A 23,941-nucleotide genomic window follows, 5' to 3' on the forward strand; every position below is an offset into this window, starting at 1 on the left:
TGTCAATTCCCGGAACTATATACAAGTGGTTTTCAATCACAGATAGTACCTAATGGTGGATCAGGAGTCAAAATTATTTTCACAAATCTATTCTAGGGACACTCCATGCATGCAAAACTGAATTTCTTTTAACAGATCATAACCTGAAGACAAGTAGCCCAAAAAAAAAAAAGTTAAATACTAGTTCATTAGATTCGGGAAAATGGACAGACATTAACTTCTCATCTGTCCAATTTAAATCTGAACATGGTGAAGGAGGCTAGGCATTTGCTTACCAAGCACAGCAAGAGCCATTACTGGTGCCAAACTAGATTAAAGCAACAATTCTAGCCAAAATATAAACATCCAACAAGAAACCACGTGTCCTGCATAATTATGTAGCTAGGGCAGCTAACTAACTTCCATTGACAGCCAACAGGTCTCTGGCCTTAAGGTAGTTTCAATGGTTGTCAGCAACAGGAAAACTGTAGCAAGAAAATACATTGTATTACATCTTTAGTTTTATGCCAGCAGTTCAATGGTGCAAGTAGGAAGGACACAAGAATGACAGAATGCAACCACAGATAAAATTGTTGGGCACGATTTTCTCTAGTAGCCAAACATTTTCCAACTAGAAAATATTTCATTCTAATAGAAAAAGCTTAAATAAAAAATTAACGCATATTACCTAGTAGGTCGGCTTCTGTAGCACCACTCTTCCTTCTAGAGCGAAATGCTTCGAAAGCATCACTTCTACTTTTTCGACGAGATGGCGTTTTTCTTCTTTCAACACTTTTTTGGGGGTATTTGTCTTCAGACTCTTGAGCTGCTTGATAACTATCAGTTTCAGGTTTCTGTAGAATAATTTCTTTCTGACTAATTTCAGTTCCTGCATTTCTTTGCGAAGTAGGTGTAGTAATTCTAGAGACTGAAAATCGCCCCCTTGAGGCACCCATGGACGGGGTCCGGCCCACAGGCGAAGGAGAGGCACCCTTGGACGGCGTCCGGCCCACAGGCGAAGGAGAGGCACCCTTGGACGGCGTCCGGCCCACAGGCGAAGGAGAGGCACCCTTGGACGGCGTCCGGCCCACAGGCGAAGGAGAGGCACCCTTGGACGGGGTCCGGCCCACAGGCGAAGGAGAGGCACCCTTGGACGGGGTCCGGCCCACAGGCGAAGGAGAGGCACCCTTGGACGGGGTCCGGCCCACAGGCGAAGGAGAGGCACCCTTGGACGGGGTCCGGCCCACAGGCGAAGGAGAGGCACCCTTGGACGGGGTCCGGCCCACAGGCGAAGGAGAGGCACCCTTGGACGGGGTCATGCGGACTCTTGTTTGGACTGGAGTGCTAGCTGGTGACATTGAGATGGTTTCAACTTCAGCCCGTACGACTGCTGGACTTCCTCGGCGGGAAGACATTCTTACTACTGGAGGAGTTGCAGGACTGCCGCTGGCAGATGACCTCCTGGGTGCCGGAGAAGTGGCAGGACTCCCCCTGGCAGAAGCCCTCCCTGGTGCTGGAGAGATGGCAGGATTCCCCCTGGCTGAAGCCCTCACCAGAGAAGTGGCGGGACTCCCCCTGGCTGAAGCCCTGCCCGGTGCTGGAGAAGTGGCGGGACTCCCCTTGGCTGAAGCTCTGCCCGGTGCTGGAGAAGTGGCGGGACTCCCCTTGGCTGAAGCCCTGCCCGGTGCTGGAGAAGTGGCGGGACTCCCCCTGGCTGAAGCCCTGCCCGGTGCTGGAGAAGTGGCGGGACTCCCCCTGGCTGAAGCCCTGCCCGGTGCTGGAGAAGTGGCGGGACTCCCCTTGGCTGAAGCTCTGCCCGGTGCTGGAGAAGTGGCGGGACTCCCCTTGGCTGAAGCCCTGCCCGGTGCTGGAGAAGTGGCGGGACTCCCCCTGGCTGAAGCCCTGCCCGGTGCTGGAGAAGTGGCGGGACTCCCCCTGGCTGAAGCCCTGCCCGGTGCTGGAGAAGTGGCGGGACTCCCCCTGGCTGAAGCCCTGCCCGGTGCTGGAGAAGTGGCGGGACTCCCCCTGGCTGAAGCCCTGCCCGGTGCTGGAGAAGTGGCGGGACTCCCCCTGGCTGAAGCCCTGCCCGGTGCTGGAGAAGTGGCGGGACTCCCCCTGGCTGAAGCCCTGCCCGGTGCTGGAGAAGTGGCGGGACTCCCCCTGGCTGAAGCCCTGCCCGGTGCTGGAGAAGTGGCGGGACTCCCCCTGGCTGAAGCCCTGCCCGGTGCTGGAGAAGTGGCGGGACTCCCCCTGGCTGAAGCCCTGCCCGGTGCTGGGGAAGTGGCGGGACTCCCCCTGGCTGAAGCCCTGCCCGGTGCTGGAGAAGTGGCGGGACTCCCCCTGGCTGAAGCCCTGCCCGGTGCTGGAGAAGTGGCGGGACTCCCCCTGGCTGAAGCCCTGCCCGGTGCTGGAGAAGTGGCGGGACTCCCCCTGGCTGAAGCCCTGCCTGGTGCTGGAGAAGTGGCAGGACGCCCCCTGGCTGAAGCCCTGCCCAGCGCTGGAGAAGTGGCGGGACTCCCCCTGGCTGAAGCCCTCCCCGGTGCTGGAGAAGTGGCGGGACTCCCCCTGGCTGAAGCCCTCCCCGGTGCTGGAGAAGTGGCGGGACTCCCCCTGGCTGAAGCCCTCCCCGGTGCTGGAGAAGTGGCGGGACTCCCCCTGGCTGAAGCCCTCCCCGGTGCTGGAGAAGTGGCGGGACTCCCCCTGGCTGAAGCCCTCCCCGGTGCTGGAGAAGTGGCAGGACTCCCCCTGGCTGAAGAGCTTTCCTTTGTCAGACTAGTGTGTGTGTTTACAGTGGCATTCTTTCTGGGGGACTTCGAGGCAACACTCAAATTAGCAGGGGATCTAAGTGGAGACTTTGAAGTCGGTAATGTGGCAGCAGATTTAGATGGAGACTTTGATGCTAGTGATGTGACAGGAGTTTTCTTAGATGGAGACCTTTGAGCTGGGGATGTCGCAAGTGATTTCCTGGGCGGAGATCTTTTTACTGGTGACTTCACAGGAGACTTCTTGGATGGAGATCGCTTTGCTGGTGAAGCATTTGGTGAGCGCTTATCTGAACGTTCCTAAAATGTAAAAAAAAATGCACATTAAAACTACAAACTCTTTTCAATCACCAAGATTACTAATATCACCATTCAATCACACACATGGGCACTAAGAAAAGTTACTTAATAGTAAGCACAATACTCCAGCATGAGTGAGCCCAACAAGAGCAGTCAGGTTATAACCTCTGATTGCTTTTAATAAATTGGATTAACATGTATTCACAACGCAGTACTTGAAGTAGAATATTCTTCCTACACAAGATAATGTCCTGGTGTAGGGGTTAATATGCTCCCAACTAAACTTCCCAGTGTCAACCACACTTCAGCCAGAATTTTTTTGGGGGACTTTTTGGGGTGATTGTTGCAAATCTTTTTTGTTGTTGTTACCTTGAAAACGATAAACCAGACATGCTGGACTAAGGTGGGCTGTGATAATGCATGCAGGCACGTCATTTTCCAAATATATGTCAATAAGGGTTTATGCAGTAGCAATTTCAGAAGAATCTGAACAAATGCCGAGGTTGGAGGCAGGTCTGGTGCGCAGGCACCAGCGAGATCTCGATGAAAGCTGCAGCGGCTCCAGAGCCCGTTTCACTGGGGTCCCTGCCGTTCAACAGCGACCTCCCTGGGGGCCACTGTTTACGGGCTGTGGGCCCCAGCAGTTTTGCTGCCTAATTGTCAGGTTATTGAGGGCTTCTTCTGGTGGTCCCCCGAGGCAGAGGCTTAGCGCCATTTTTAGCACATTGGATTATCCAGTGGTCTCCCCGGAGCGTGCACGCGCTCTCCGGTCTGAAGTCTTTCCCCCCCCAATCATAGGGACTCCATCTCCATCTCTGGAAGACTTTGGGGCTCTCAGTCCAGGCTCTTTCCTCACCCCTTCTCTCTGCATTCACCCAGTCCTGCTCAGCACCCTCTTTCCGTCCCTCCCTCCCCAACCCCTCCCACCTCCTATTCTCTGCAGCGCCAGCTTTCGCTGCAGGCGCTTCCCTCTCCGTGGTGTAAGTAACCATATATCGCGTCCTGCTCCTGACGAGGTGTTGAAGCGTTTTACGGAGTGTAGCCACCTCTTCCTCCCCCCATCTGCAGCTCTAGCCTCTTCCTCATCTCAGGGTCTCCCCTCTCCATTTTTCTACACCCCCACCATCTGCTGCCTCTCCATAGTCTCTCCCCTACAACCGCAGAGTCCTCCGACCTCTTCCCCACCTCTCCGTCTCATGCCCCCTGCTCCCGCCATCCATTTATTTATCAGTTTACTAAAAAAAAAAGATTTTAACATTTACAATGCCAATAACTAACATTGTCAAAGGCAAAACCGTTGCATTGTAAATGCTTGTTTAAAATACGATGCAGGTTTTTATATTTTGCTCTTCTGCAGGGATTCTCTGTACAAAGTGCACAGCCGAACACTGTGCCCTGCTTTTCTCAGTGATAGTAACACCTAGACAGAGATCCAGATGCTGTTTTCCAAACAGAACAAATCTTGCCACGCAAGCAAAGACTTGCAGATCTAAAAACAGAGCAAAACTAGGCTTGCCGAAAAAAGGCCCAGAGACGAGTCCGGCACCAATCCCAGATATCTTTAGTACAATACAGTAGTTACATAGTAAGGGTAGGCTTAGGGCGATTGGTCAATCACTGCCTACAATTAGCCCGGTTATTGTTGTAGGAAAGGGACCATTTTTGCATGGTTGCCCCCACTTTTTGTCAAACTGTTGATGTACTTTTACTGAGTGACCCAGGTTCCTACCAACCAGGTACCGAGGGCCCATGTTCCTTCCCTAAAATTGTACTGTTGTAAAACCCTTGCAAAATGGTACCAAGGCCACTGTCCAGGGAAGGAATCTAAGGGCTGCAGCACTCTTTGTGCCACCCTTAGAGGCCCTGTACACACAGCCTCCAGGCTGCGTGTTTTGGTGCAGAACATAGTGAAGAGTCGACTGTACTGGCATAGGTAAGCAACCCCTCTAGATGGGTGCACTATACCAGTGGTGAGGTTGATGAGCCCTGTACCCCTACAGTGTACAAGTCCATTCTTAGACATTTTTAAGTGCAGTAATGCCATAACAGTTATATAGTGCTGGAAGATGTCATTACAAACTTCCCAGGACCATAATGGCTTCATTTAAAACTGGGAAGTTTGGTATCAAACTTATCAGCACATTAAACCTACAGGGATGCATGCCAGTGTGGGAATGAATGCAAAATGCACTGAGGGCATCTTAGAGATGCCCCATGAAAAACGCCTTAAGTCTAGTGTCCTGGCTGTAAGGCTGATCGCCACATGCCACCACCAGACAGGTTTCTAGACCCTGCCGCTTCTCGGGGTCCTGAAAGAACGCACATGCTGGGACCAGGTGAAAGCCTCCTCCCCCAGGATGGGCAGGGTACGCAGCGTTTGGGATCTACCCCTGCAATTTGCTGCTCCCAGTACCTGGCCCCCACTGGTTCTGACCCCCACTTTGAGCTGGAGAATCGGCGGGGAAACCAAGTTAGGAGGATAAGTGAGCCCACCTTTGCCAACCACCCTCCCCAGGTGGTTATGGCAAGGTGAAGCATAACTCAGTAACCCGCCATCCAAAGGAATGGACACATTGATCTCGAACTTTACCTATAACACCCTAAATCTAGTATTTAGGGGTAACCCTGAACCTTGCCTCCTCAGACCAGGAGGTAAAAAAGCAAGCCGCGTTGAACTAAGGAGGACATCCACTTACTTATCCCCAGCCCTACCAGCCTGTCCCCCACCTCAAACCTGCTCCAGCGAAATCCTGGCATGTTCTGCAGCCAGCAGCCCCCAAGAACCCGGAGGATCTGCCCTGCCTTCCCAAACCAAAACGTTGTCCTGTGAGCACTGGATTTGCTCAGCCACAGACCAGGTCCGAGATAGAGTGGCCCAACACAAGTAGGTGGTCTCCCCGGCGATCCGGACCTGGGATCTGGGGATCCCTGACCTGCCTTAAGTCTACAACTAACGCCTGCAGCCTGATGTCCCACGGCCTTGGGTGGCCCAACGACTGTCCCCAGCATCCCCAGGCATCACAACTTACTAACGGGTGGTCGCCTCTAGAAGATATTCATCCTAGCCTGCAGTCTTTGCTGAAACCGGAGAATCCGCATTAAAACAAACAGGGCACCCGACGCCAAACCAGCACCCTGCCGCCCCTGTGCCGCTGTGAATGCACCTAGTGTGCTTAATCAGGTCCTCCTTTGCCCTGAGCCTAACACCAGGAGCTTTGCTCCTACAACCTTGTGGCCTGCTCGGGAGCAGCCACCAACCAGAGTCCCCCCACTATCCCCCATGGATAACATTGGTCCTCAGCACTCTGCACCTGGCCACCCTAGTGCCGCTGAGGATGCATCGGTGAACACTGGTCCTAACCCCAGAAACCAAACCACCACAACCAAGTGCTTACCTGTAAACCAATAATTCCTGCAAATATACAAAAACGTGCTTGTATTGTGCAACCTGCCATGTAAAAGTAACATTTACACCTGTGCCAGGCTTGCTTATAGGAAAATATATAACTAAATACAAATTTTATACAAACAAATTGGTCTGAGATCCGTCCTGATGTGTGTGATTTTTTGCCCTAGTGTGTACAATAAATGCTAAGCAGTACCCTCTGATAAAGCCTTACTGCTCGCCCACACTACCACACAGAGTAAGGTATTATCTACTTTTACCTCTGCCTACCTTTGGGGTTCCACTGGACTGTGCACAATATACCTTACTTTGGAATAGTATGTACAGAACCAGCATCCTACAATTGTTCCTTCAGTTATGGACAAAACACCCACTAATCGTGAGGAAATTCCATTTAGGATTGCCCATAAATTAGACCAACTTGAAGCGGTCATTCCCCTTACAGGACCACAGAATCCATGCAATATTAGAACATGATTTTTGATGAAGCAAATTGTTTGCTCTTTAATGACTATGTGTGGGTAACTGTCCTGATCAACGATTAATATGGACTACCATGAGCGATTCTCATGTTTTATTGTATACTAGTCGTTTAATCTTGATTGACATCAAGTACCCAAAAGCCCCCTTTATTTTTGCACGCCACAAGTGGTCAAGGATAAAAAGGCCCCTAGCACCTCCTTGCTCACTTTAAAAACACTTGGTTTTCCTTTGAAGGCCTACAATGGTTAAACTTTTTGGGCAACCGTGCTACCATACTGAACTCGAACACATCCCGGTAGGTGCAAAAGGGTTCTGTAAGCAGTTATCCAGTACAATGTGGTACCTACCATATAGGTCATACACTTCGGTCATGTGTTCCTGTTAACCAAGTACAGTCCTCCAGAGGTTGAGGTCTGTAAGGAGGCACAGACTGTGACCATGCAATAAACATCCAAGACCAGAAACAAATCTTACGAAACAACTTATCAGAGAGGTCAGGAGGCTCTCAGAAATTCTAACAATAGTGTTGGAGAACCACATTTACAGTATAGGCTAGTAATCCACAGCTGTATCTTGTACATGTCCACAAAGGTGGTAGACCCCTGCAAGACAGCATACCGGTGCAGCAAGTAAATCTTACAGCAACAGCCTTAACATAAGCATCTTTCGCAGTAACACTTTCGGACAGTTTCCAGGCATGAAAGCTTTGTTCAGCCTAAAAACTATCTGGTTCGAGGCATTAGCCACAGCCAGACCGGCCAGAAATCTCCAAAGATCACAAACCACCAAGCATTTGGCCATAAATTTGAGCAACGTTTTGAGAGACAGCAGAGGGAGCAGACTGCCATAAAGATCAATGGTTTAAAGCAAATGTGCAAAAGCCTGGTTTAGGTCAAACCGGTTTGGGAATGTCTACGCACAACAACCTTGCCAGATCAAACTTGACTATTATCTTAGCTTAAGTAAGCACCACATAATAGGGGTAAAGACCTTTCAGATCATATGAAGCACTGGTTGAGTAAGCTCTTTAGCGTGTAACACTTTTGTGCATTTAGGAGGCATGCTTACGTGCCCAAACTCAGTACTGTAGGAGTTGAAACTCTGGATTTGCATGCAGAACCAAGACAATGTCCATGAGCTTCACACACCTGGCTAAACATTAAGCAGCAAGGATGAACACCGTAGTCAAGTGGTTCACTGTACACAGTATTTGCCATTTAACAGCAGTCGCACCTCTTGTAAGTTCTCATGAGAATTTTTAACAAGACAATCTAGTGGACATTACCGATGCAACGGGAATGATACAAAGTATAGCATATTAGACAGGGACTATTGCCAACGCAGTCTCTTTACTGCTTCCAGTCAGTAGTAGAAGTTCAGCGCACTGACCTCAACAATTTAGGTTTGCTGCAATAGAAAATTCTTGCAACTGCCATTTCAGGACCCCGGGTACCATTTAAACACTCCCCACATAAAAAGCGGCAGTCTACAGCTTTAAAAACTAACTACAACTTAACATGAAAGATGGACCTCAGCCTGCGCACAAGACTACTATACCATGGACTAATGCAAATTTAAGTGAATTCTGATTCGCACCTCAAAAAGTAGTCTGCAGACCACTGACATTTAGGTCCATCCTAAACAAGCACTGACAAAACTGGCTTTCCCAGTGTTTAGTATCGCAGGAAAAATAAAGGATGACAGGGCGTCATGGTTTTATTTCAACAGGAGTAGGATGGTGGGAACCACTAAGATGAGTTAAAAAAAAAACTGCCATGAAAAAGCAATTCTGGGAGGCAATTTACTACCTTCAAACCATGTCAAATTCTTGCTAAGAGTAGTTTTTTGCAACTATTGGGAGAGACAAGCAAATGGCTCTTGAAAAATCAACGTGAGCTCTTGTGATCTGCAGTAAACAATTAACATATAACTGAAATAAAAAAAAACTACTCAACAAGTACCTGGATAACAGCATGACGGCTCCCAAAGCTTTTTCTTATAACAGCACGAGGCGTGTTTAAAAACTGTAAACTCAATCTTGCTGGAGTTGCACCCTTCCGGAGGGGAGAATTTGGAGGTAATCGCTTATCAAATAATTCAGGGCTCAGATGGCCGCCAAACGAGACCCTCTTTCTTTTCATCGGGGGTTCAGGTAATGGATCAAGCTCTCCACTTCTGCGCTTTTTCGGCGACTTCTTGGCCTCTTCTTGAAAATAAATGTATTACAAAGATAAATAAAGCATACGTTTTTCAAGCAGCTCGTTCGCTTTTAAAAGCTTTCAGGGCACCACAAGGCAGCAAAAAGTTTAAAGAAAAGTATCTCAGTGTATTAGTTACATAACATACTTCTGTATCAGTGAGAGCATTAAATTTAATAGGTAACCAGATCACAGGTTAATATTGGTCATAGCAAGACTAGACTTAGTGCAAATATAGCAGTTTACTTAAATATTGATACAAACGGTGAATCAGAGAGAAAAAAAACAATCTGAAAGATGAAAGTACCGAACTTGAACTACAATTAATGAATGGTAGCTGTATAAGAACTAAATAGGAGACAGAAATGGGCTACAATGTATTAGCTAGGACTTGTGTAGTGCTATTTTTCTTCCAATCAAGGAAGTTTCAGCATCTCAGCAGACATTTTAAACAAAGATTGATGAATCGAATAGCTATTGCCTTTTCTGAACTACTGGATTTGCCAATTACGATTTAAAGAAAGTGTACACCATTGGAGCATGAAATCAAATCTTTGAAGCTGGAGCCAGGACAATAGAGCTGGGGTCAAGACAATCACCTTCAGGCTTCTTTGCAGGGTCAGCTTCCACAGAACTAGCTGAAGGTCTGAGATAGCCTTCTAAATACCAGATATAGGAAGTAGCAGGTAGGGCTAATAGGCACTTTACCTGGGGTGACTACAACCTCAGTCATGCCAGCCTCCTGTGGGAGGGGCCACAATCCTAGCCCTGATTGGAATAGTCCCCTCATACTCAAGATGGGACTGAAAAGTGTGCTTCACTTCACCTCCTCCACCTGAGGGTTGGAGGTGGCAAAGAGGCACACCTAAGTTTTTCTGCCAGTTTTCGTGCTTAAAGTAAAACAGGGGCTGTCATCTGCTGCCAGCAGCAGAGGCTGGGGTCGCATTACAAAGGTGGCAGGCCTTTAACGCTTCCCCTTCGAGCACTGGGCCCATCCTGAGGGAGGTGGTGTGAAACCTCCACCCAGGATGTGCATTGCTTCAGGTCCGAGAGCAGAAGCTTTCCCAGCAGTTCCAGAAACAGCAGGCTGCCTAAAGCCAGTCAGGGGCCACCTCTGAGGTGACCTCCAAGTACATGGTGAAAAAAGTATCACTCTGGCAGAAGTGTGGATTTGTAACAAGGAGTAGTTTTGGTACCAAACACCCCTGGTTTCAGTGAAGCCATCATGGTGATGGGGAACTTGAGTTGTTGACTTTCCAGCCCTTGTACTCCTTACGGCTTCCCGGGCACCTACAATTTTCAAGAATTGACTGGAGTATTGTTGGGGGATAACTACTCATGCAGATATGCCTTCACCTGTGGTATAGTGCAACCTGCCTTAGGGCTGTATGGCGGGATGCCTGGCTTTCACCTTGCGGATACCCTGCCGGGTTTATATCACAGGGGAATACCAGGACGGGTTCCCTAAGCAAGCGCTTAGAAACCGCTTGGTGATTTGCGCTATATAAATTCCTGTACATTTACATTTACATTTACCTATACAATCAGGCAGTGCTGGCTGGCAGGGCAGCCAGGCAGGTTGCGATGTCAACTTTGTTGCTTTTCACCTCAAAGTGGCATGCAAGCTGCAAGGGCATGATCCCAGTGAGGTGGTCCCAGGGGTACTCTTCAGGTCCCATGTCCTAGGTACCCAGGGATATTTAAGCTTTAGACATTTCAATGAGGATTCAGTTGGAGTTGGTATAGGCAGGAAGTCAGGTCTGTGATAAACACACCAACACAAGATGTGTGTGGTGGTGGGGGGCATTAACCCCCCCCCCCAAAAAAAATCTCTAGAAAACTTTCTGCAAGGCTTCTCTAGGGAAAGTAGCAACCTTAACTAGTATGCAAACAAAGACATGAATAAACAGTCTTGTGAAGATGAAAAAAACTGACTCCGATATTAATCATGGAGAGCAGCCAGCACATCAGATAAGACGCAAGCATATTTTTACAAATGTTGCGTGGGCAAAGATTGGATAAATCCATATATTAACTTGTATACACTACCCCGTATCCAATTTGCTGCAGCCCTCTAGGTGATCTCAAGTATGATAAACACCAAATTGACATACAAATTTAAAAAGCGACCAATAGCAACACTCACCAACTTCAGAAGTATGGACTTTTCCAGAATGCCTTCTTGGTGAAACCCTCTTAGACTCTGCTACGCTACTCGAATCTTCCACTGAAGCAGTCGCAACGTTCCCATCTTGATGAACAGCAGCACCTGACCTACGTCTTGCTGGGGAGGATTTTTTTGTAGCTGAAGTGTCAAGTACATCGAATGATGTGTGTTCACCTAAACTAGAACTTCCACGAATCTGTGACACTGATGCAGACTTGGGAGTCATGTCTGGACTGCTACGTTTTGAAGAGGGCAATTTTTGTTCTGTTAGGTGGTTCTCAGATGTTCGTGGGGAACTTCTATGTGGTGGAGAAACAGAGCTTAATTTTGGAGTCTGCTGCATACTGGTTCTACCTCTTCGTGCAGCAGGGGACACATTCTGTTCAGCAGAGTTTATATTTACCGGCAGGAACTGAACAGAAAGAGGTGAACCTATAAGGGGTGAAGAGATTGATTTTGGAGATAGAGCAATACTCTGCCTACCTTTTCGTGTCACAGAAAAAACATTCTTCTCACCATAAGAAAATAGAGCTTCAGAAGAGCTTACTGGACTACGTTTGGGAGAAGGGTTATGATGAGTTTTCTTTTCAGAAAGCAAGGTCACCTTGGTCTCAATTGTCATTATTGGTGTAGATTGTATCGGAGTTATTTTAGGATCCGGTGATTTTGGAGTCTCAGCTTTACGTGGTCTACCTCGAGGCCTAGGAGATGGCGTCTGAAGCTCCACAGTTTCAACTCCATCAGAATTGCTGGGCAAAGATGCATTTTGTCTGGGGGAAGACACACAATGTGGCATGGATGAGGGTGTATTAGTCTGGTCTGTGCTTTTGCTGCCTCTCTGTGCTGGCAGAGACTTCTCTGGTGTTATTGTAGTATTAACTGAAGTAGACTGAAAAGACATTGGTGTCCTTGTTCGACGAGGTGAAACAGAAGTTGCCCTAGATGTAGGGTCCACAGACTCACTAGAATGGGGAGACATAGATTTGGGAGTCTTTGCCTTACTAGGTCTGCCTCTCTTTTTTTCAGAGACTACATTTTCTCCAGATTCAGAAGAGTTTACTGGTGTAGACTGTAAAGCATGAAGTCGATGGGGTGAGACTGTAGTCGGAGTCTTACCTCTTCGGATCGGAGAGAAACTTTGCTCAGATGAGGGTGCTGGTGTAGATGGCTCTTCCTTAGGAACAGAGTTTGGCGTTCGACCAGCCAGTGATCTTCGAGACTCTGAACCACTGACCAGTGTTGAAAGCGCCACATGGCTGTCCGATGCACCAACACTTTTGGGGGAAGCACGGTATGGAGAAACAGAAGTGGATATAGGGGTTTTGCCCTTGCTTGGCCTACCCCTGCCCCTTTTAACCAAGGAATTCTGTGATTCAGGGAGAGTGGAATCTTTGGTTTCCACAGCATCACTGTGAGAACTCTCAGGATGGGGTGATAGAGAGGACGATTTTGGAGTCTTCCTTGGTCTGCCTCTCTGTGGTGTATGCATTGGTGTGGACTGCAGAGAAAGTGGAGAACTAGGAGGCAAAATAGAAGTCTGTTTAGGAGAATGAATTCTTGGTCTACCTCTTCGTGTTGCAGATGAGGATTTCTGTTCAGTGTGGCCATCTCCAGATTTAGGAGTCTGGGTGACACTTGGACTACCTTTTGGAGTTAAAAGCACACTCTTCTGTTCTGTATTTTTACTCGATGTCCTAATGGGAGACTTTGAAGTAGACTTAGGAGTCTGTCCCTTAACAAAGCGACCTCTTTTTGGAGGGGAATGGTCAAAGTTAGTGGTCTTTTCTACATGCAGTTCAGAAAAAACCCTTGCGTTACCCAAGGAGACACTTCTGGGTTTACGTTCTTGCTCAGGTGTAGCCGACGGTTTAGTATCTAGGTAAACACTTCGCCTCCCTTTTGGTTTATTTTCTGACATCTCAGGTGTTTCATCTGCGTTAGTCTGTTCCAGATTGTATTCACGATTTGTTGAACTGGAAGACTTTGTAGTCTTCATGCTTGGCCTCCCCCTCCGCTTTTGCGAAGACAATTTTTGGTGAGATGACTCTTGGGTCTCAAACGAAAGCTGCAATATATCTACTTCATTTCCAGATTGGGATGAAACATCCATACTTTGTCTACCACTTAGTTCACTCACAGAGTAACTCCTACGACCTGGTGAAACGGAGAGAGATTTAGCAGCCCCGCCTCGGCTTGGTCTACCTCTTCTTGGGGTGATGGACTTCTGTTCAGTAAGAGTGTCTGGGGTAGACAAACTTTCTTTTTCAGATTCTTGGCCAAGAGGTGCACTCTGTCTAGGAGAAGTACTTGGACTTGGTAAGACAGATGCATATTTAGTAGACATGGGAGTTTGATGTAGACTTGATCTTCTCCTTTGCGTTACAGTGTTTGCCAACACGTTAGGACTTTCTGATGCATCAAAAGATCCATTGTTTCTCGGAGAACTCCCACTTACATTTGAATATAATTCATCTTGAATTTCAAGGACTACTTGTTGTGCACTTAAGGATCTACGTTGACTAAGCCGCTTACTTCCTTCAAGTTTTCCACTGTTTTCTTCCAAAATGAAATCTTCATACCGAACAGTTTGCACATCTTCAATAGTTTTTCCTGGTTGTGAACAAACTGTAACTGACTCTTCGCGTGTAGAAGACGTTTTAGTTTCTCCAAGACTGTTCTGATCAATTACCTTTCCTACAGAGCCTAATGTAAAGTCCGACAGTCGGGTAATTTTAGTTTTATGTTGCTCTGTTTCTGAGAAATCCAAAATCTTTGCATTTGGAGAGGACACTCCACTTCCACGCTCATCCCTGTAGCCAAATTTCGGGGTGATATCCAAGCCTGAATATTGGTAACTTGAAGCACTTAAGCCACTTCTTAAAGGACTTCTTGCTGAAACCCGCACCTCAGATGAGAAATCAAAACTAGTTTCTTCAACATTTTCAAGTGGAGTGTGCACGTCCGTGGAATTAGTTTGACTTTTTCGCCCAGATCTGCGCCTTGACGAGGAAGGTGTTTGGGAACCTGTGTTCTCACGAAGAATATTTCCAACATTTCTTTGGTCATTTGCCTCAGCAAAGTCTTTTCCCTTTTCGTCATCTTGCTGCTTTGGTTTGATGTCAATATGATGCTTTAACATTTCATAAAGTTCACTAAAAGGTGACTGGTCATGTTCTTTAAAAGACTTTGATCTTCGGTGTGTGGTCTTAACTGTAGAAGAGAGCAATTTGGTAGGCAAACCACCAGAAATCTGTTCGGTACTTCCAGTGTTCTCTTCAGCACCTCCCTCACTTCCAGCACCATCATCTACACAAAACATTGAACAAAGTTAAAACATTGCTATGGAAATAACAAATTGTGAAATCATCATGTATATACATCTTGTTAGGATGTCAAAAGGTTAATACAGAAGTGTGGACAAGCTACCACAGAGCGATTTTAATGAGTGCCTGCATGTGTATACTTAAAGCCTGCACACTGAGTTCTGACTCACTATTAGCTGAACGCCATTCATTCAATTGCTAACTACGTATTTAGTCCCAGACTAACTTGACTAGATATAGGCAATTCAAGGAAGTTCCAAATGTGGTCATTTGATCAACAGAGGCCTCAATGGGAGTAAGTATGCTACAATAGGTTTACAAAGTCCCAAATCAGCATGCAAAAATGGCTAATTTCTACAAGTGAAAGACTCGCAAGAACAGTGCCCTACACAACGCAGCAAAATCAATATTAGGTTTCCCAAATTTACATTTCAAATGTCTGCGCACGCAAGGCAAAAGTTTAAGTGTAAGTATATAAAAAAAACTAAAAAACATACATCTACATGTGTCATTTTACAAGAAACATTGAGACTCTATGGAGGCTGGAAACGAGGCATCAGCCATGAAGAATTTGTTTAGTGGCCAACCGATGGCTGAGCAAAGAGCTATAGGTATGTATTCACAAAACTAACCAATCTAATTGGGTTGTACGCCATCAACAAGTGAGCCTACTAGCAAATAGAGCAGTCAAACCCAGTACTAAAATGCACTGTTTCAACATTCCATAAATTTACGCAGACAAGACAAACCTGAAACTGTGGTGACCGTAGATCCTTGCCTCCGTGTTCGCAATGGTTCAATTTCTGCCACCTGCTGGATAGAAAGCACTTGTAAATGTATGCAGTTTCATTTAAGTGCAATAGCTTGTACTGTACTAAAAAGACTTTCAAATAGTTCGGCCTTCTGGAAGCTGAAAACAAAAATACTAAATGTGTTTTCTGGCCCGCCTCATTGATTTAGGAAATAGGCAGGAAATGTCCTGCCTGTCTGTCCTGATGTGCCAAAGGGCTCTGGATAAAGATTTGGGAAGGGGGGGGGGGGGGGGGGGCGAAATCGTTCTACTCTCCTGTGTGGTGAGCCAGACTGACATTTCCAAAAGGCAGGAGCTTCTTTGAAGCTTGCCAGCCTAGGAGTGCTAATAAGCAGGTCATCCTGAGGTAGGATGTGGGGCTTGGTTCAGGACATCCGGAGCAAGAAGGCCCTCATCCCGGGATTTCAGAAATCTGTCTCAGGTAGCAGGCTGGGAGACGTTACCCGGGCCCCTGGAACAAGTGCCGGCCAAAAGAACAAGGTTGGGGCAGAGGCAGGAGATTGGTATGATTCCAGCAGGAGAGCCATAGGGACAAACAAACACCAACTCTAGCCCAATTATCAACCCGTCAAGACAAAGTTATCCTCATGAGAGCAACAGGTACTAAGTAATGGCCTCATTTTTTCCAACTACCTTACAGAATTTGTTCAAATTTAAGATAGAACTTCACCAGTTCTTACGGAAAGTCCAGTTATGGCATTTTTTAAGTAAAATCCCTGCCCAACCCCCAATAAAACTAATGATGTGATTTATGTGATCAGATGCCCCTGTGGGTTTTTACATGTCGGCCAGCCACGTGTTAAGAATAGGAGCGGATGGCCATTCTTTCCGCGCTAAAGCTCCAGCCCTCGGATTACCTCATAGAAGTTTTCACAAATCACTTGTCTTTCATGAAATACCCGAAGACCTGGTCGTTTCCAGTGCTCCTTGGGGTATCTTTGCATTTGTTAGCATCTGCAGTTGGTCTTTGAGATTAGCGCCCGGATGCCCCTTTTCTGGGGCAGCCATGCGCTTGACAAATCCTATAACATGCCACACCAAAAAGTGAAAGTGAATATACTAACACTGTTGCAGATTTAGGTGCACAATGCTGGGGGCGGCTCTCGAGGAGCACTGCCATACCTTTGGCCACCTAGTAGAGTGAGATGGCTTGTCATTTACAAGATCAGCAGGAGCCCAGGCGGCAGAAGTTTGATATCTTGAATCTGCTCCAATGCAAATGGATCTACCCCTTAAGTCACAGTAGTCCATGAGCAGAACGAATATAAGGCGATCTCACGATGGGTAGTTCTATTGAGCAATGGTTGACATGACTATAACCCACTGGTACCCTACCACAAAAGGCTGTTTTACCAGGTCCATTATGTAGGCTAGAATTCACTAGGATATTACCAGCTATGGGACAATTGTTTAGCCACTGGGATATACCTTGTTCCAGATACAAGGTGACTAAAATGCTATGCAACTGTTCTTGAACTGATGACCACCGAAGACCATGAATTGTTAAGAGGGTGAACATTTATTTTCTCCTAGCTAGGATGGACACTTAATACACTGTAGGACAAGAAATAACAAGTCTGTATATGATTGTACTCTGTAGTGTCAATACAGTCAACTGTACAAGAATATCCACTTTGTGGACACTTTACATGCTGGGAGAAAACTTGCCATCAATATCACCATTAGGTAATGTCCTTATCTCTTCTTTAATCATGATCTGGACCGTTCGCCTTAACAGTAATGTAATATGAAACATCCTTTTTAGGTCTCGCATGCGCTGCATAGGAGAGAGACCTTTAGCCAACGGCACAGCTTTGGGGGCAAAAATGTGCACGCGTTGCGTTGCTTGCAATGGCAATGCGTGCACATCTGGCGATTCCCTTGCGGGAGCGCGAGGCGCCATATGGTCGCAATCATCGCGCAGGCCCCCTCCCCCTGCTGCCGCGCGAGGCGCACGCTTGTGCTGGTTAAGTGTTCTCAGAACCTCCCTGCACATTCTATGGGGAAGTTTCCTCACTCGCTGCAACTGCAGTAGATATTTATATATTACTTTCAAATTTCCCCATCCACAGCTTCATATGTTCCATTACACGTGTGTGTGTTCTCTTACGACATTACAATCACTGGTCAGCATGAGTTGCTTTCATTTATTGTCACAGATTATTCGCAGTTTGTCTTCGGTTCATAACATCATCTCCAGCGAGCTAAGTCACAATACGCAAGAGGTCTGCGCATTTCTATAGTGGCTTTCCCTGGGTGTTAATAGGTAGTGATGTTCGGTAGAAACAGCTGCTCTCTTCTCGGTGGTTTCAGGTACATGCACCTAGGAAACACTCAGTCGGTAAAGGAGGGCACCGTTACATCACCATCTACCACTTCGTCCTATGGCGACCTCATTTTTATTAGATTTACCCAGGGCCATCCGCTAATAAAACTAGAATTCGCTGGCTGCAGTAACTTCGAACGGAGGTCTTGAACATCTACACACAATTCTATCGTTACATTTTTATTTTAAAGGACATTTTAATACTCAGTGTTTTATGACATGCACCGCAGTTAAAAAATATGCTGGCCATGTAAGAGGTGCTGCCCATGTAAGAGGTGCAGACGGTGCATTTTTTTCAGGGTTCCAGGAGACCCACCCGTCTTCCTCTAGCGGGTTCGGACAATTTTGGGCCCGGGGCTGCCAGCCGGCCAACAACTTTTGTCACACAAGGAGGCTACTTAATGAAGCGGAAGGAGCACAAAACATCTAGTCCGCTTGTAAGCACTACGGGTTTTCTTAAATAGTTGATTGTCTGGGAAAATCAAGGGTAGCGCTCTGAAATGATCCAGATGTTACAAGTGGCGTTTCAGAGGGTGATTTGCGAAACACAATAGAAACAAGTCAAACGTAGCACAGTGTTTGATTTCAAGCGCACATACTGTCAGGCTGAACATGTGCAAAGGTATACGTCATGGCCTACAGGAGTGCTCAGTGGGTTAAACGCTCACAGCTGAGACTTGCGGCAGAGTGGTGGTCGCCCGTCTGAATCTTGGCAAGACCGGATTAGCCTTCTATTTGCTTAGGTTAGTAAATTCATGCACACTGCGAACTGGAATGCATATCGCCTCGGGATTTATATCTGTGTTGGTGATTCTTCCAGTCAATCGAGCAACTTCCATAAGGTGCAACTAACGGGGACGACTCCTTCCAACGTGTTTCTGTAGTCTAGGAACCAGACCCGGGATTTCCTCCTTTGTGAATGATTATAATCAACCATTCTTAATTGGGTTTTGAACGGACACATCGACCAGAGGTGGCCCTACTACATTTTTGATGCAAGTATTATATCTCCCTTCTTTGGTCACAGATTTAATCTGATTATTTGCTTTGTGAGAAATCAAGATTCACATTAATTGATATTGGGAGTGCTGTCTAGGACCACTATATTTCTATATATAGGTTAGTAAATTAGGCATCTTAAAATTAGTCATAATAACAGCTATCCAAGAGCATGAATACTGCAGAGGTACGGTATAAAAACCCTCCATAAAAGATTTTGACACACGGGCGGATTTCTACACACCTGTTTCCACCTGCCCACAAACTGATCCATTCATTGCACGTGAGCAGCTCAGCGGACAAAAGAGCGCGCGCCGGGGTGCAACATTGGCAGCGTCCTTACAAAGGACACCGCACTCTGCCCTTTGTTTCTATAGGTAGAGCGGGACCAGTTTTTAAAATCACCGTAAAACAATTGCCAGTAAAGACCCAATGGTCAGCCTAGATCCATGGCAGATATAAAATATTCCCAGTGCTCACCAAGGTGTATTTACGCATTTGCTGTATTTGTCCACCGCAGGCCGCCTCGCAGTGGTCTTCGAATAGCATCGACTTTTAGGCCGAGGATGGGCTTGGAAAGCAGGCGGGCCCGATAGGTGCTCTGTTTTCATTTCTTTGCGTCAACTGCTGCTGCTCCCATTGTCCTCGGAAACATGTTGGTTAGCCTACTCACGAGATGCTTGTATTTGCATCTGAAGGACTAGCTTTGCCCCTCACCCAGTGTTTCACTCCATGAGCAGCTCCAACAACAAAGGCAGAAAGCTAGGAACTACATTTTATTTCGCATTCCACAACTCTGCACTTTGGCTCTGGGATACTGAAAGGACATTGGGTTGAGTTGATATGTGAGATTTAATGAAGTATCCATAAACTCCCTCCGCGTCACCACATCTTCAGGTTCTCCTAACCTCTGAATTGAGCGGAAACATGTCATGTCACTCTAAGGGACATTTAGTTCCAAGAATGCCCCACATCTTCCACCGTTACAGTCAAACTATACACAATATCAATACACAATATCAACAAACGATACACAATAGCAAAAATTAACAAGCATTGGCATAGCCAATAGGTCTCGCCTTTAGGACCTTATAAGTGTTTAGCCATGCAACAGTTGATGCTGTTGCACCATGGATATTGTGCTGGATAACTTGACACTTATAAGGTCCCAAAGGCGAGACCTATTGGCTATGCCAATGCTTGGTATGTATTACCATGGATTAGCCTTTAACTTTGTAATCATTTTCCGGGGTGGCGCCCACTATTTTGGACCACATAGGTCATTCCCTGCCGTGGCAGTAGAGCATCCGGTTGCCGCAGCGGAAAAAATTAAATGTAGGAGGCTTTCATTTATCGCTCTGGCTGGAATGCAACGTCCAGCAACTGCATCTGCTACGGGAGGTCCGCCGAATGAACACGGGCATCAATTAACCTAGCCTCTTCGATGCTCATGATGAGGTATACCTCTAGGGTGCTCATGACGAGCTGAGCTCGTCATGACCACACCCATTTATATTATGGCCCAGCACAGCAGAGGAATATCTTGAGCAACCAAGGCGCTAGTTCCCAGACTAGAACGCCAGAAGACGTTTCAAAGATACTTTGTTAAGTAAAAGGTAAAACTGTGCTTTTTTTCTTTCCAATAACCAGTTGATAATGTCGCGCAATACCTGTTTTTTCTTCTTTTAAAGTTTGAGGCCAGATTTAATCAGATGACTCATTTTGCAATTTAACGGGTCTTTAAGAAAAAAAGAAGCCTTCCGTGGTAGGGGGTGAGTAAATGGATGCAGTATTAAATACTGCTCATTACTAATTAATAATGACCAGCCGCCAATTTAGCCATTGCTCTTTTTTACAGCATACTAGTCTATTGGATGTTTCCAAGACAAATGAATGGCTTATGGGGGAGGAGCCTAGCTCGCGACCGAGATGGCCGCGCTTTAGCTCGCTCCGTTCGCCCGCCTGTGTTTTTCACATTTATCCTGCATTTATCCTGCCCCGGGAAGCCCTCCTTGCTGTGTGGTACTACTACGACGCACTGCAGGCACTTACCACTTGTTCCGGTTGTCCTGGCTGCTGTGGGTCCGGTGCAGTGCCCCCGACCATTCCCGGGACTCGAGAGCGGACTGGCCTGGTTCTTCGTCCCGGCTCCTGGGCCGGATGCAGCCTGCGGGCTTGCCCTTCGGGGCGCACTGGAGGTGATTGGAGGGCCGCTGTTCGTGTGAGCCGGAGGTTCCTGGCTGAGAGACTCCTGTGTGGCGGCAGCCTTGGATGGTGACGCTGCCCTTCATTATTGGGGTTCCTCGTGTGTTCAGCTTCCTCCCCCTTTGTTCTCCGGTCCGGCCATTTTGTTCTTTGCCGCCCGGACTCTGAGATCGGGACTGGCGACATTGGGGGGCCGGCGTATCCCCTTCTTCTGGTGGCCCCCCTTCCTGTCCGGGGTGTTCTTCTGCCTGTCGGCGGGGGTTGTTGGCCGCGCGGCCTGTTCGGGCTCTCAAGATGGCGGCCAACCCCATTTGTTTGGGCCGGGCCCGGACGAGCACTGGGGACCCGCCGCAAGGCCCGGGTGTCGGATACTGTGAAGGTTTTCCTGCACTTAAGGGGATCTTAAACATCCTGCTATCCTGGCGGCTCTCGGTGGCCGCGCCACTCCTGGCTCTGCAGACGGTTCCTCACTGCGGGCCTCCCGGGCCCCCACGACCGGATGAGGCATTGATATCGCGGGGTGTGGCTGGTACTCTCCTGGCGGACTCGGTCCCGGCTGCCGCCCCGGAGGTGCGTAACCTGATGGCGCCTTCTCCTCCTGTGCTGCCTCCTCTGCCCTTGGCCCGGGAGCTGGATTTTGTTTTGCCGGACTTTCATGATTCTCCTGGTCCCTCTCAATCACCACTGCCCGATGACGTCTCCTGTGCCGGCCCGGATGGGTCGGTTTTTATGGATATATCCTTGGAACTGTGCCTGCATCGTTTGCTACATTCTGTGATTTTCCTGGATCTTCCGTGCTTTTCTTCCTGTGACTTTTTTGGACTGCCGTTGGACTCTCCTGCTGCCTGCCTTCTGTTCTTTCTGGCAGGGTCCTCGTTGGATCGGACCCTTATTGCTTTGGATAAAAAGGGTCAGGGCTGATGAAAACTGACTCTTATATGCGGTAGCTCATGAACGGCTTGGATGATCTCTGTGTCCTGATATGGTTCTGTGTAACTGGTTAGTGCTCCTGGACTTTGGCCGGATACTCTTTGGCTTCCCGAGGACCTGGACCTTTAACCCGGGCGGGTGGATGGGTGCGTTTACTCCTGTCTTTGGCCCTCCCCCGTGTGTGTGTTTGTATGTCTTTACTCCCTTCTTTCCTTCCCTTCCTTCCCCCCCCCCCCTTTTTTTGTCTTCTAATTCCAACTTTTCTTGCTCCACTATATTTCGGGTTCTACTTAGGGCGACAGGCACGCTGCGGGGGGGGTAGGCCGTAGCCTTCTGCAGGGGTGCAGGGTGGGCTTAAGGGTGGGTGGGGGGGGTCTGTTTGTGTCGGGGGGTCTTTTTCCCCCCTTATTTTCCCCTTTTTTGTTCTATGGCTCTTGTGTATTCACTTTTTCGGGACTCTGTCACCTCGTATCTCCCCCGAGGGTTTTCTGTCCTTCCGGTGTGTGGCTGATTGTGGTTCGCTGCCTATTCTGGTATCGTGTTTCTGTTACATCGCATGCCGGTTTTATTGTCCTGTTTTTCCCCCTGGGGGTGCATGGTCTGGCGGGTGTTCCTTTTGTTGTCTTTTTCTCCCTCTTTCCCTTCCTCCTTTATGGAGGTTCCCTTTTTCCGTTGGGGTGCGTATTGCGTAGTCTTTGTGATGGGGCTTTTTGACCACGTCTTCTTTGTTCGGGTAGGGGCGGAGGTGAGTGAGCTCGATTGACTGTTGCCACTGTCGCTATTTGATGGTCTGATTCTGTTTCTGTCCTTTGCTAGATTTGATTATATGGCTTCATTTTCTTACGTTGTGTCTATAAAATGGCGGCTTGCCACGGTCCCTCCCTTGTACTCTCATATACGGCCCGTTATTCCTTTGGTCCCCTCCCCGTGCTAGAAAATTAACCTTTATTATCCTGCTCTTGCTGAACGCTCGATGGTTTTTATTGCTTCACCAGTGCTCCTGATGTTATATCCTGTGCAGATCTTCTTTTTGTGTGCTGGTTATTTGATCATTCTGTTCTGGCCAGCCCGCGGGGTTGTAGGCCAGTATTTGTAAGCTTTCATTGTTCAATAAAGGTTTTAAAAAAAAAAATAAAAAAAAAATGAATGGCTTATGGGCTTCTCTGTATAATAAAGCTAACTACCAAGGAAATAATTGCGATTCCGTGCGAGCGTGATTAGGTGCATCTTCACATTAAACACCATCAATATTTATGTCATTTTTTTATTGAAGGAAGTTACGCAACACATGTAGGGAGGGGGCAGAAAGGGAAACGAGGGAAAGAACGGAGAGGGGGGTGAGATGTCCGTAATTAAGGTTAACTGACCTCTCCGACTGACTTAACTATCCATGGAGGGACAGTACTGATATGAACACTACCTGTACATATGGATGGAAAGTGATCTAACCTAAAAAAAAAAGGGGGGGGGCAGGCGGGCAAAGAAAAGGGGGGGCAAGCAGAGAGGCTAAGACGCCACTTGTTTGTGGTTTCAATTTGTTGCATTTAATTTGCAAAGAACAAAAGTGTTCTGCTTCTAAGAGCAGGTTTGTATTGTCCCAAACTAAACATAGGTTTGTTACAACCACTTTACACCCAAGTCTGGTTTCCCAATAAAGCTAAGAGCATAAATTAGCTGGCTTAGTCATTGTTGAGTGCCAAGTACAACACATCACCACCAGGTGTTAGTTGCTATGGAGTCTTCTTGTTTGAAGGGACTACTGGAGAAGTGGAGTCATGGAAGTGGTTTGCTGGTGCCCAAGGCCTTCATATTTTTGGGGACAAAAGCTTGGTAGCCTTAAAGTGATGTTGCACGTGTTTTCTAGTTGGCATACAGCGCAAAGAGCGGAACAAAACAGAAACAGGTCAAGTGACTGCAAACCAATAATAACCATTTTGCACGGGTCTAGAAAGGAGTTTCACTGGTTAAGAGGGCGGACTTTAGAAAGACAACTCCTAAAATAACAAATACATTTTAAACAAGCATTTGCAATGCAATTAGTCTAGCCTTTGG

General features: G+C 47.4%; 1 protein-coding gene across 6 annotated transcripts in view; it reads right to left on the reverse strand.

The window, feature by feature from the left end:
• Window positions 1-23,941, reverse strand: part of MKI67 (marker of proliferation Ki-67) — a 111,626-nt gene that overhangs the window by 75,275 nt on the left and 12,410 nt on the right. For 3 of the 6 annotated variants that reach the window (XM_078643505.1, XM_078643504.1, XM_078643501.1), the window contains exons 6-9: window positions 15,368-15,431; window positions 11,275-14,601; window positions 8,892-9,136; window positions 668-3,041 (exon numbers count right to left, since the gene is read on the reverse strand). In XM_078643505.1, the coding sequence (XP_078499631.1) occupies window positions 668-3,041; window positions 8,892-9,136; window positions 11,275-14,601; window positions 15,368-15,431 (6,010 nt within the window). The remainder of the gene's footprint in view (window positions 1-667; window positions 3,042-8,891; window positions 9,137-11,274; window positions 14,602-15,367; window positions 15,432-23,941) is intronic. The other 3 variants (XM_078643507.1, XM_078643506.1, XM_078643503.1) reach the window with 1 other exon arrangement.

Source organism: Lissotriton helveticus, chromosome 5_1 (assembly GCF_964261635.1).
Source record: "Lissotriton helveticus chromosome 5_1, aLisHel1.1, whole genome shotgun sequence".
NCBI classification, from domain to species: Eukaryota; Metazoa; Chordata; class Amphibia; order Caudata; family Salamandridae; genus Lissotriton; species Lissotriton helveticus.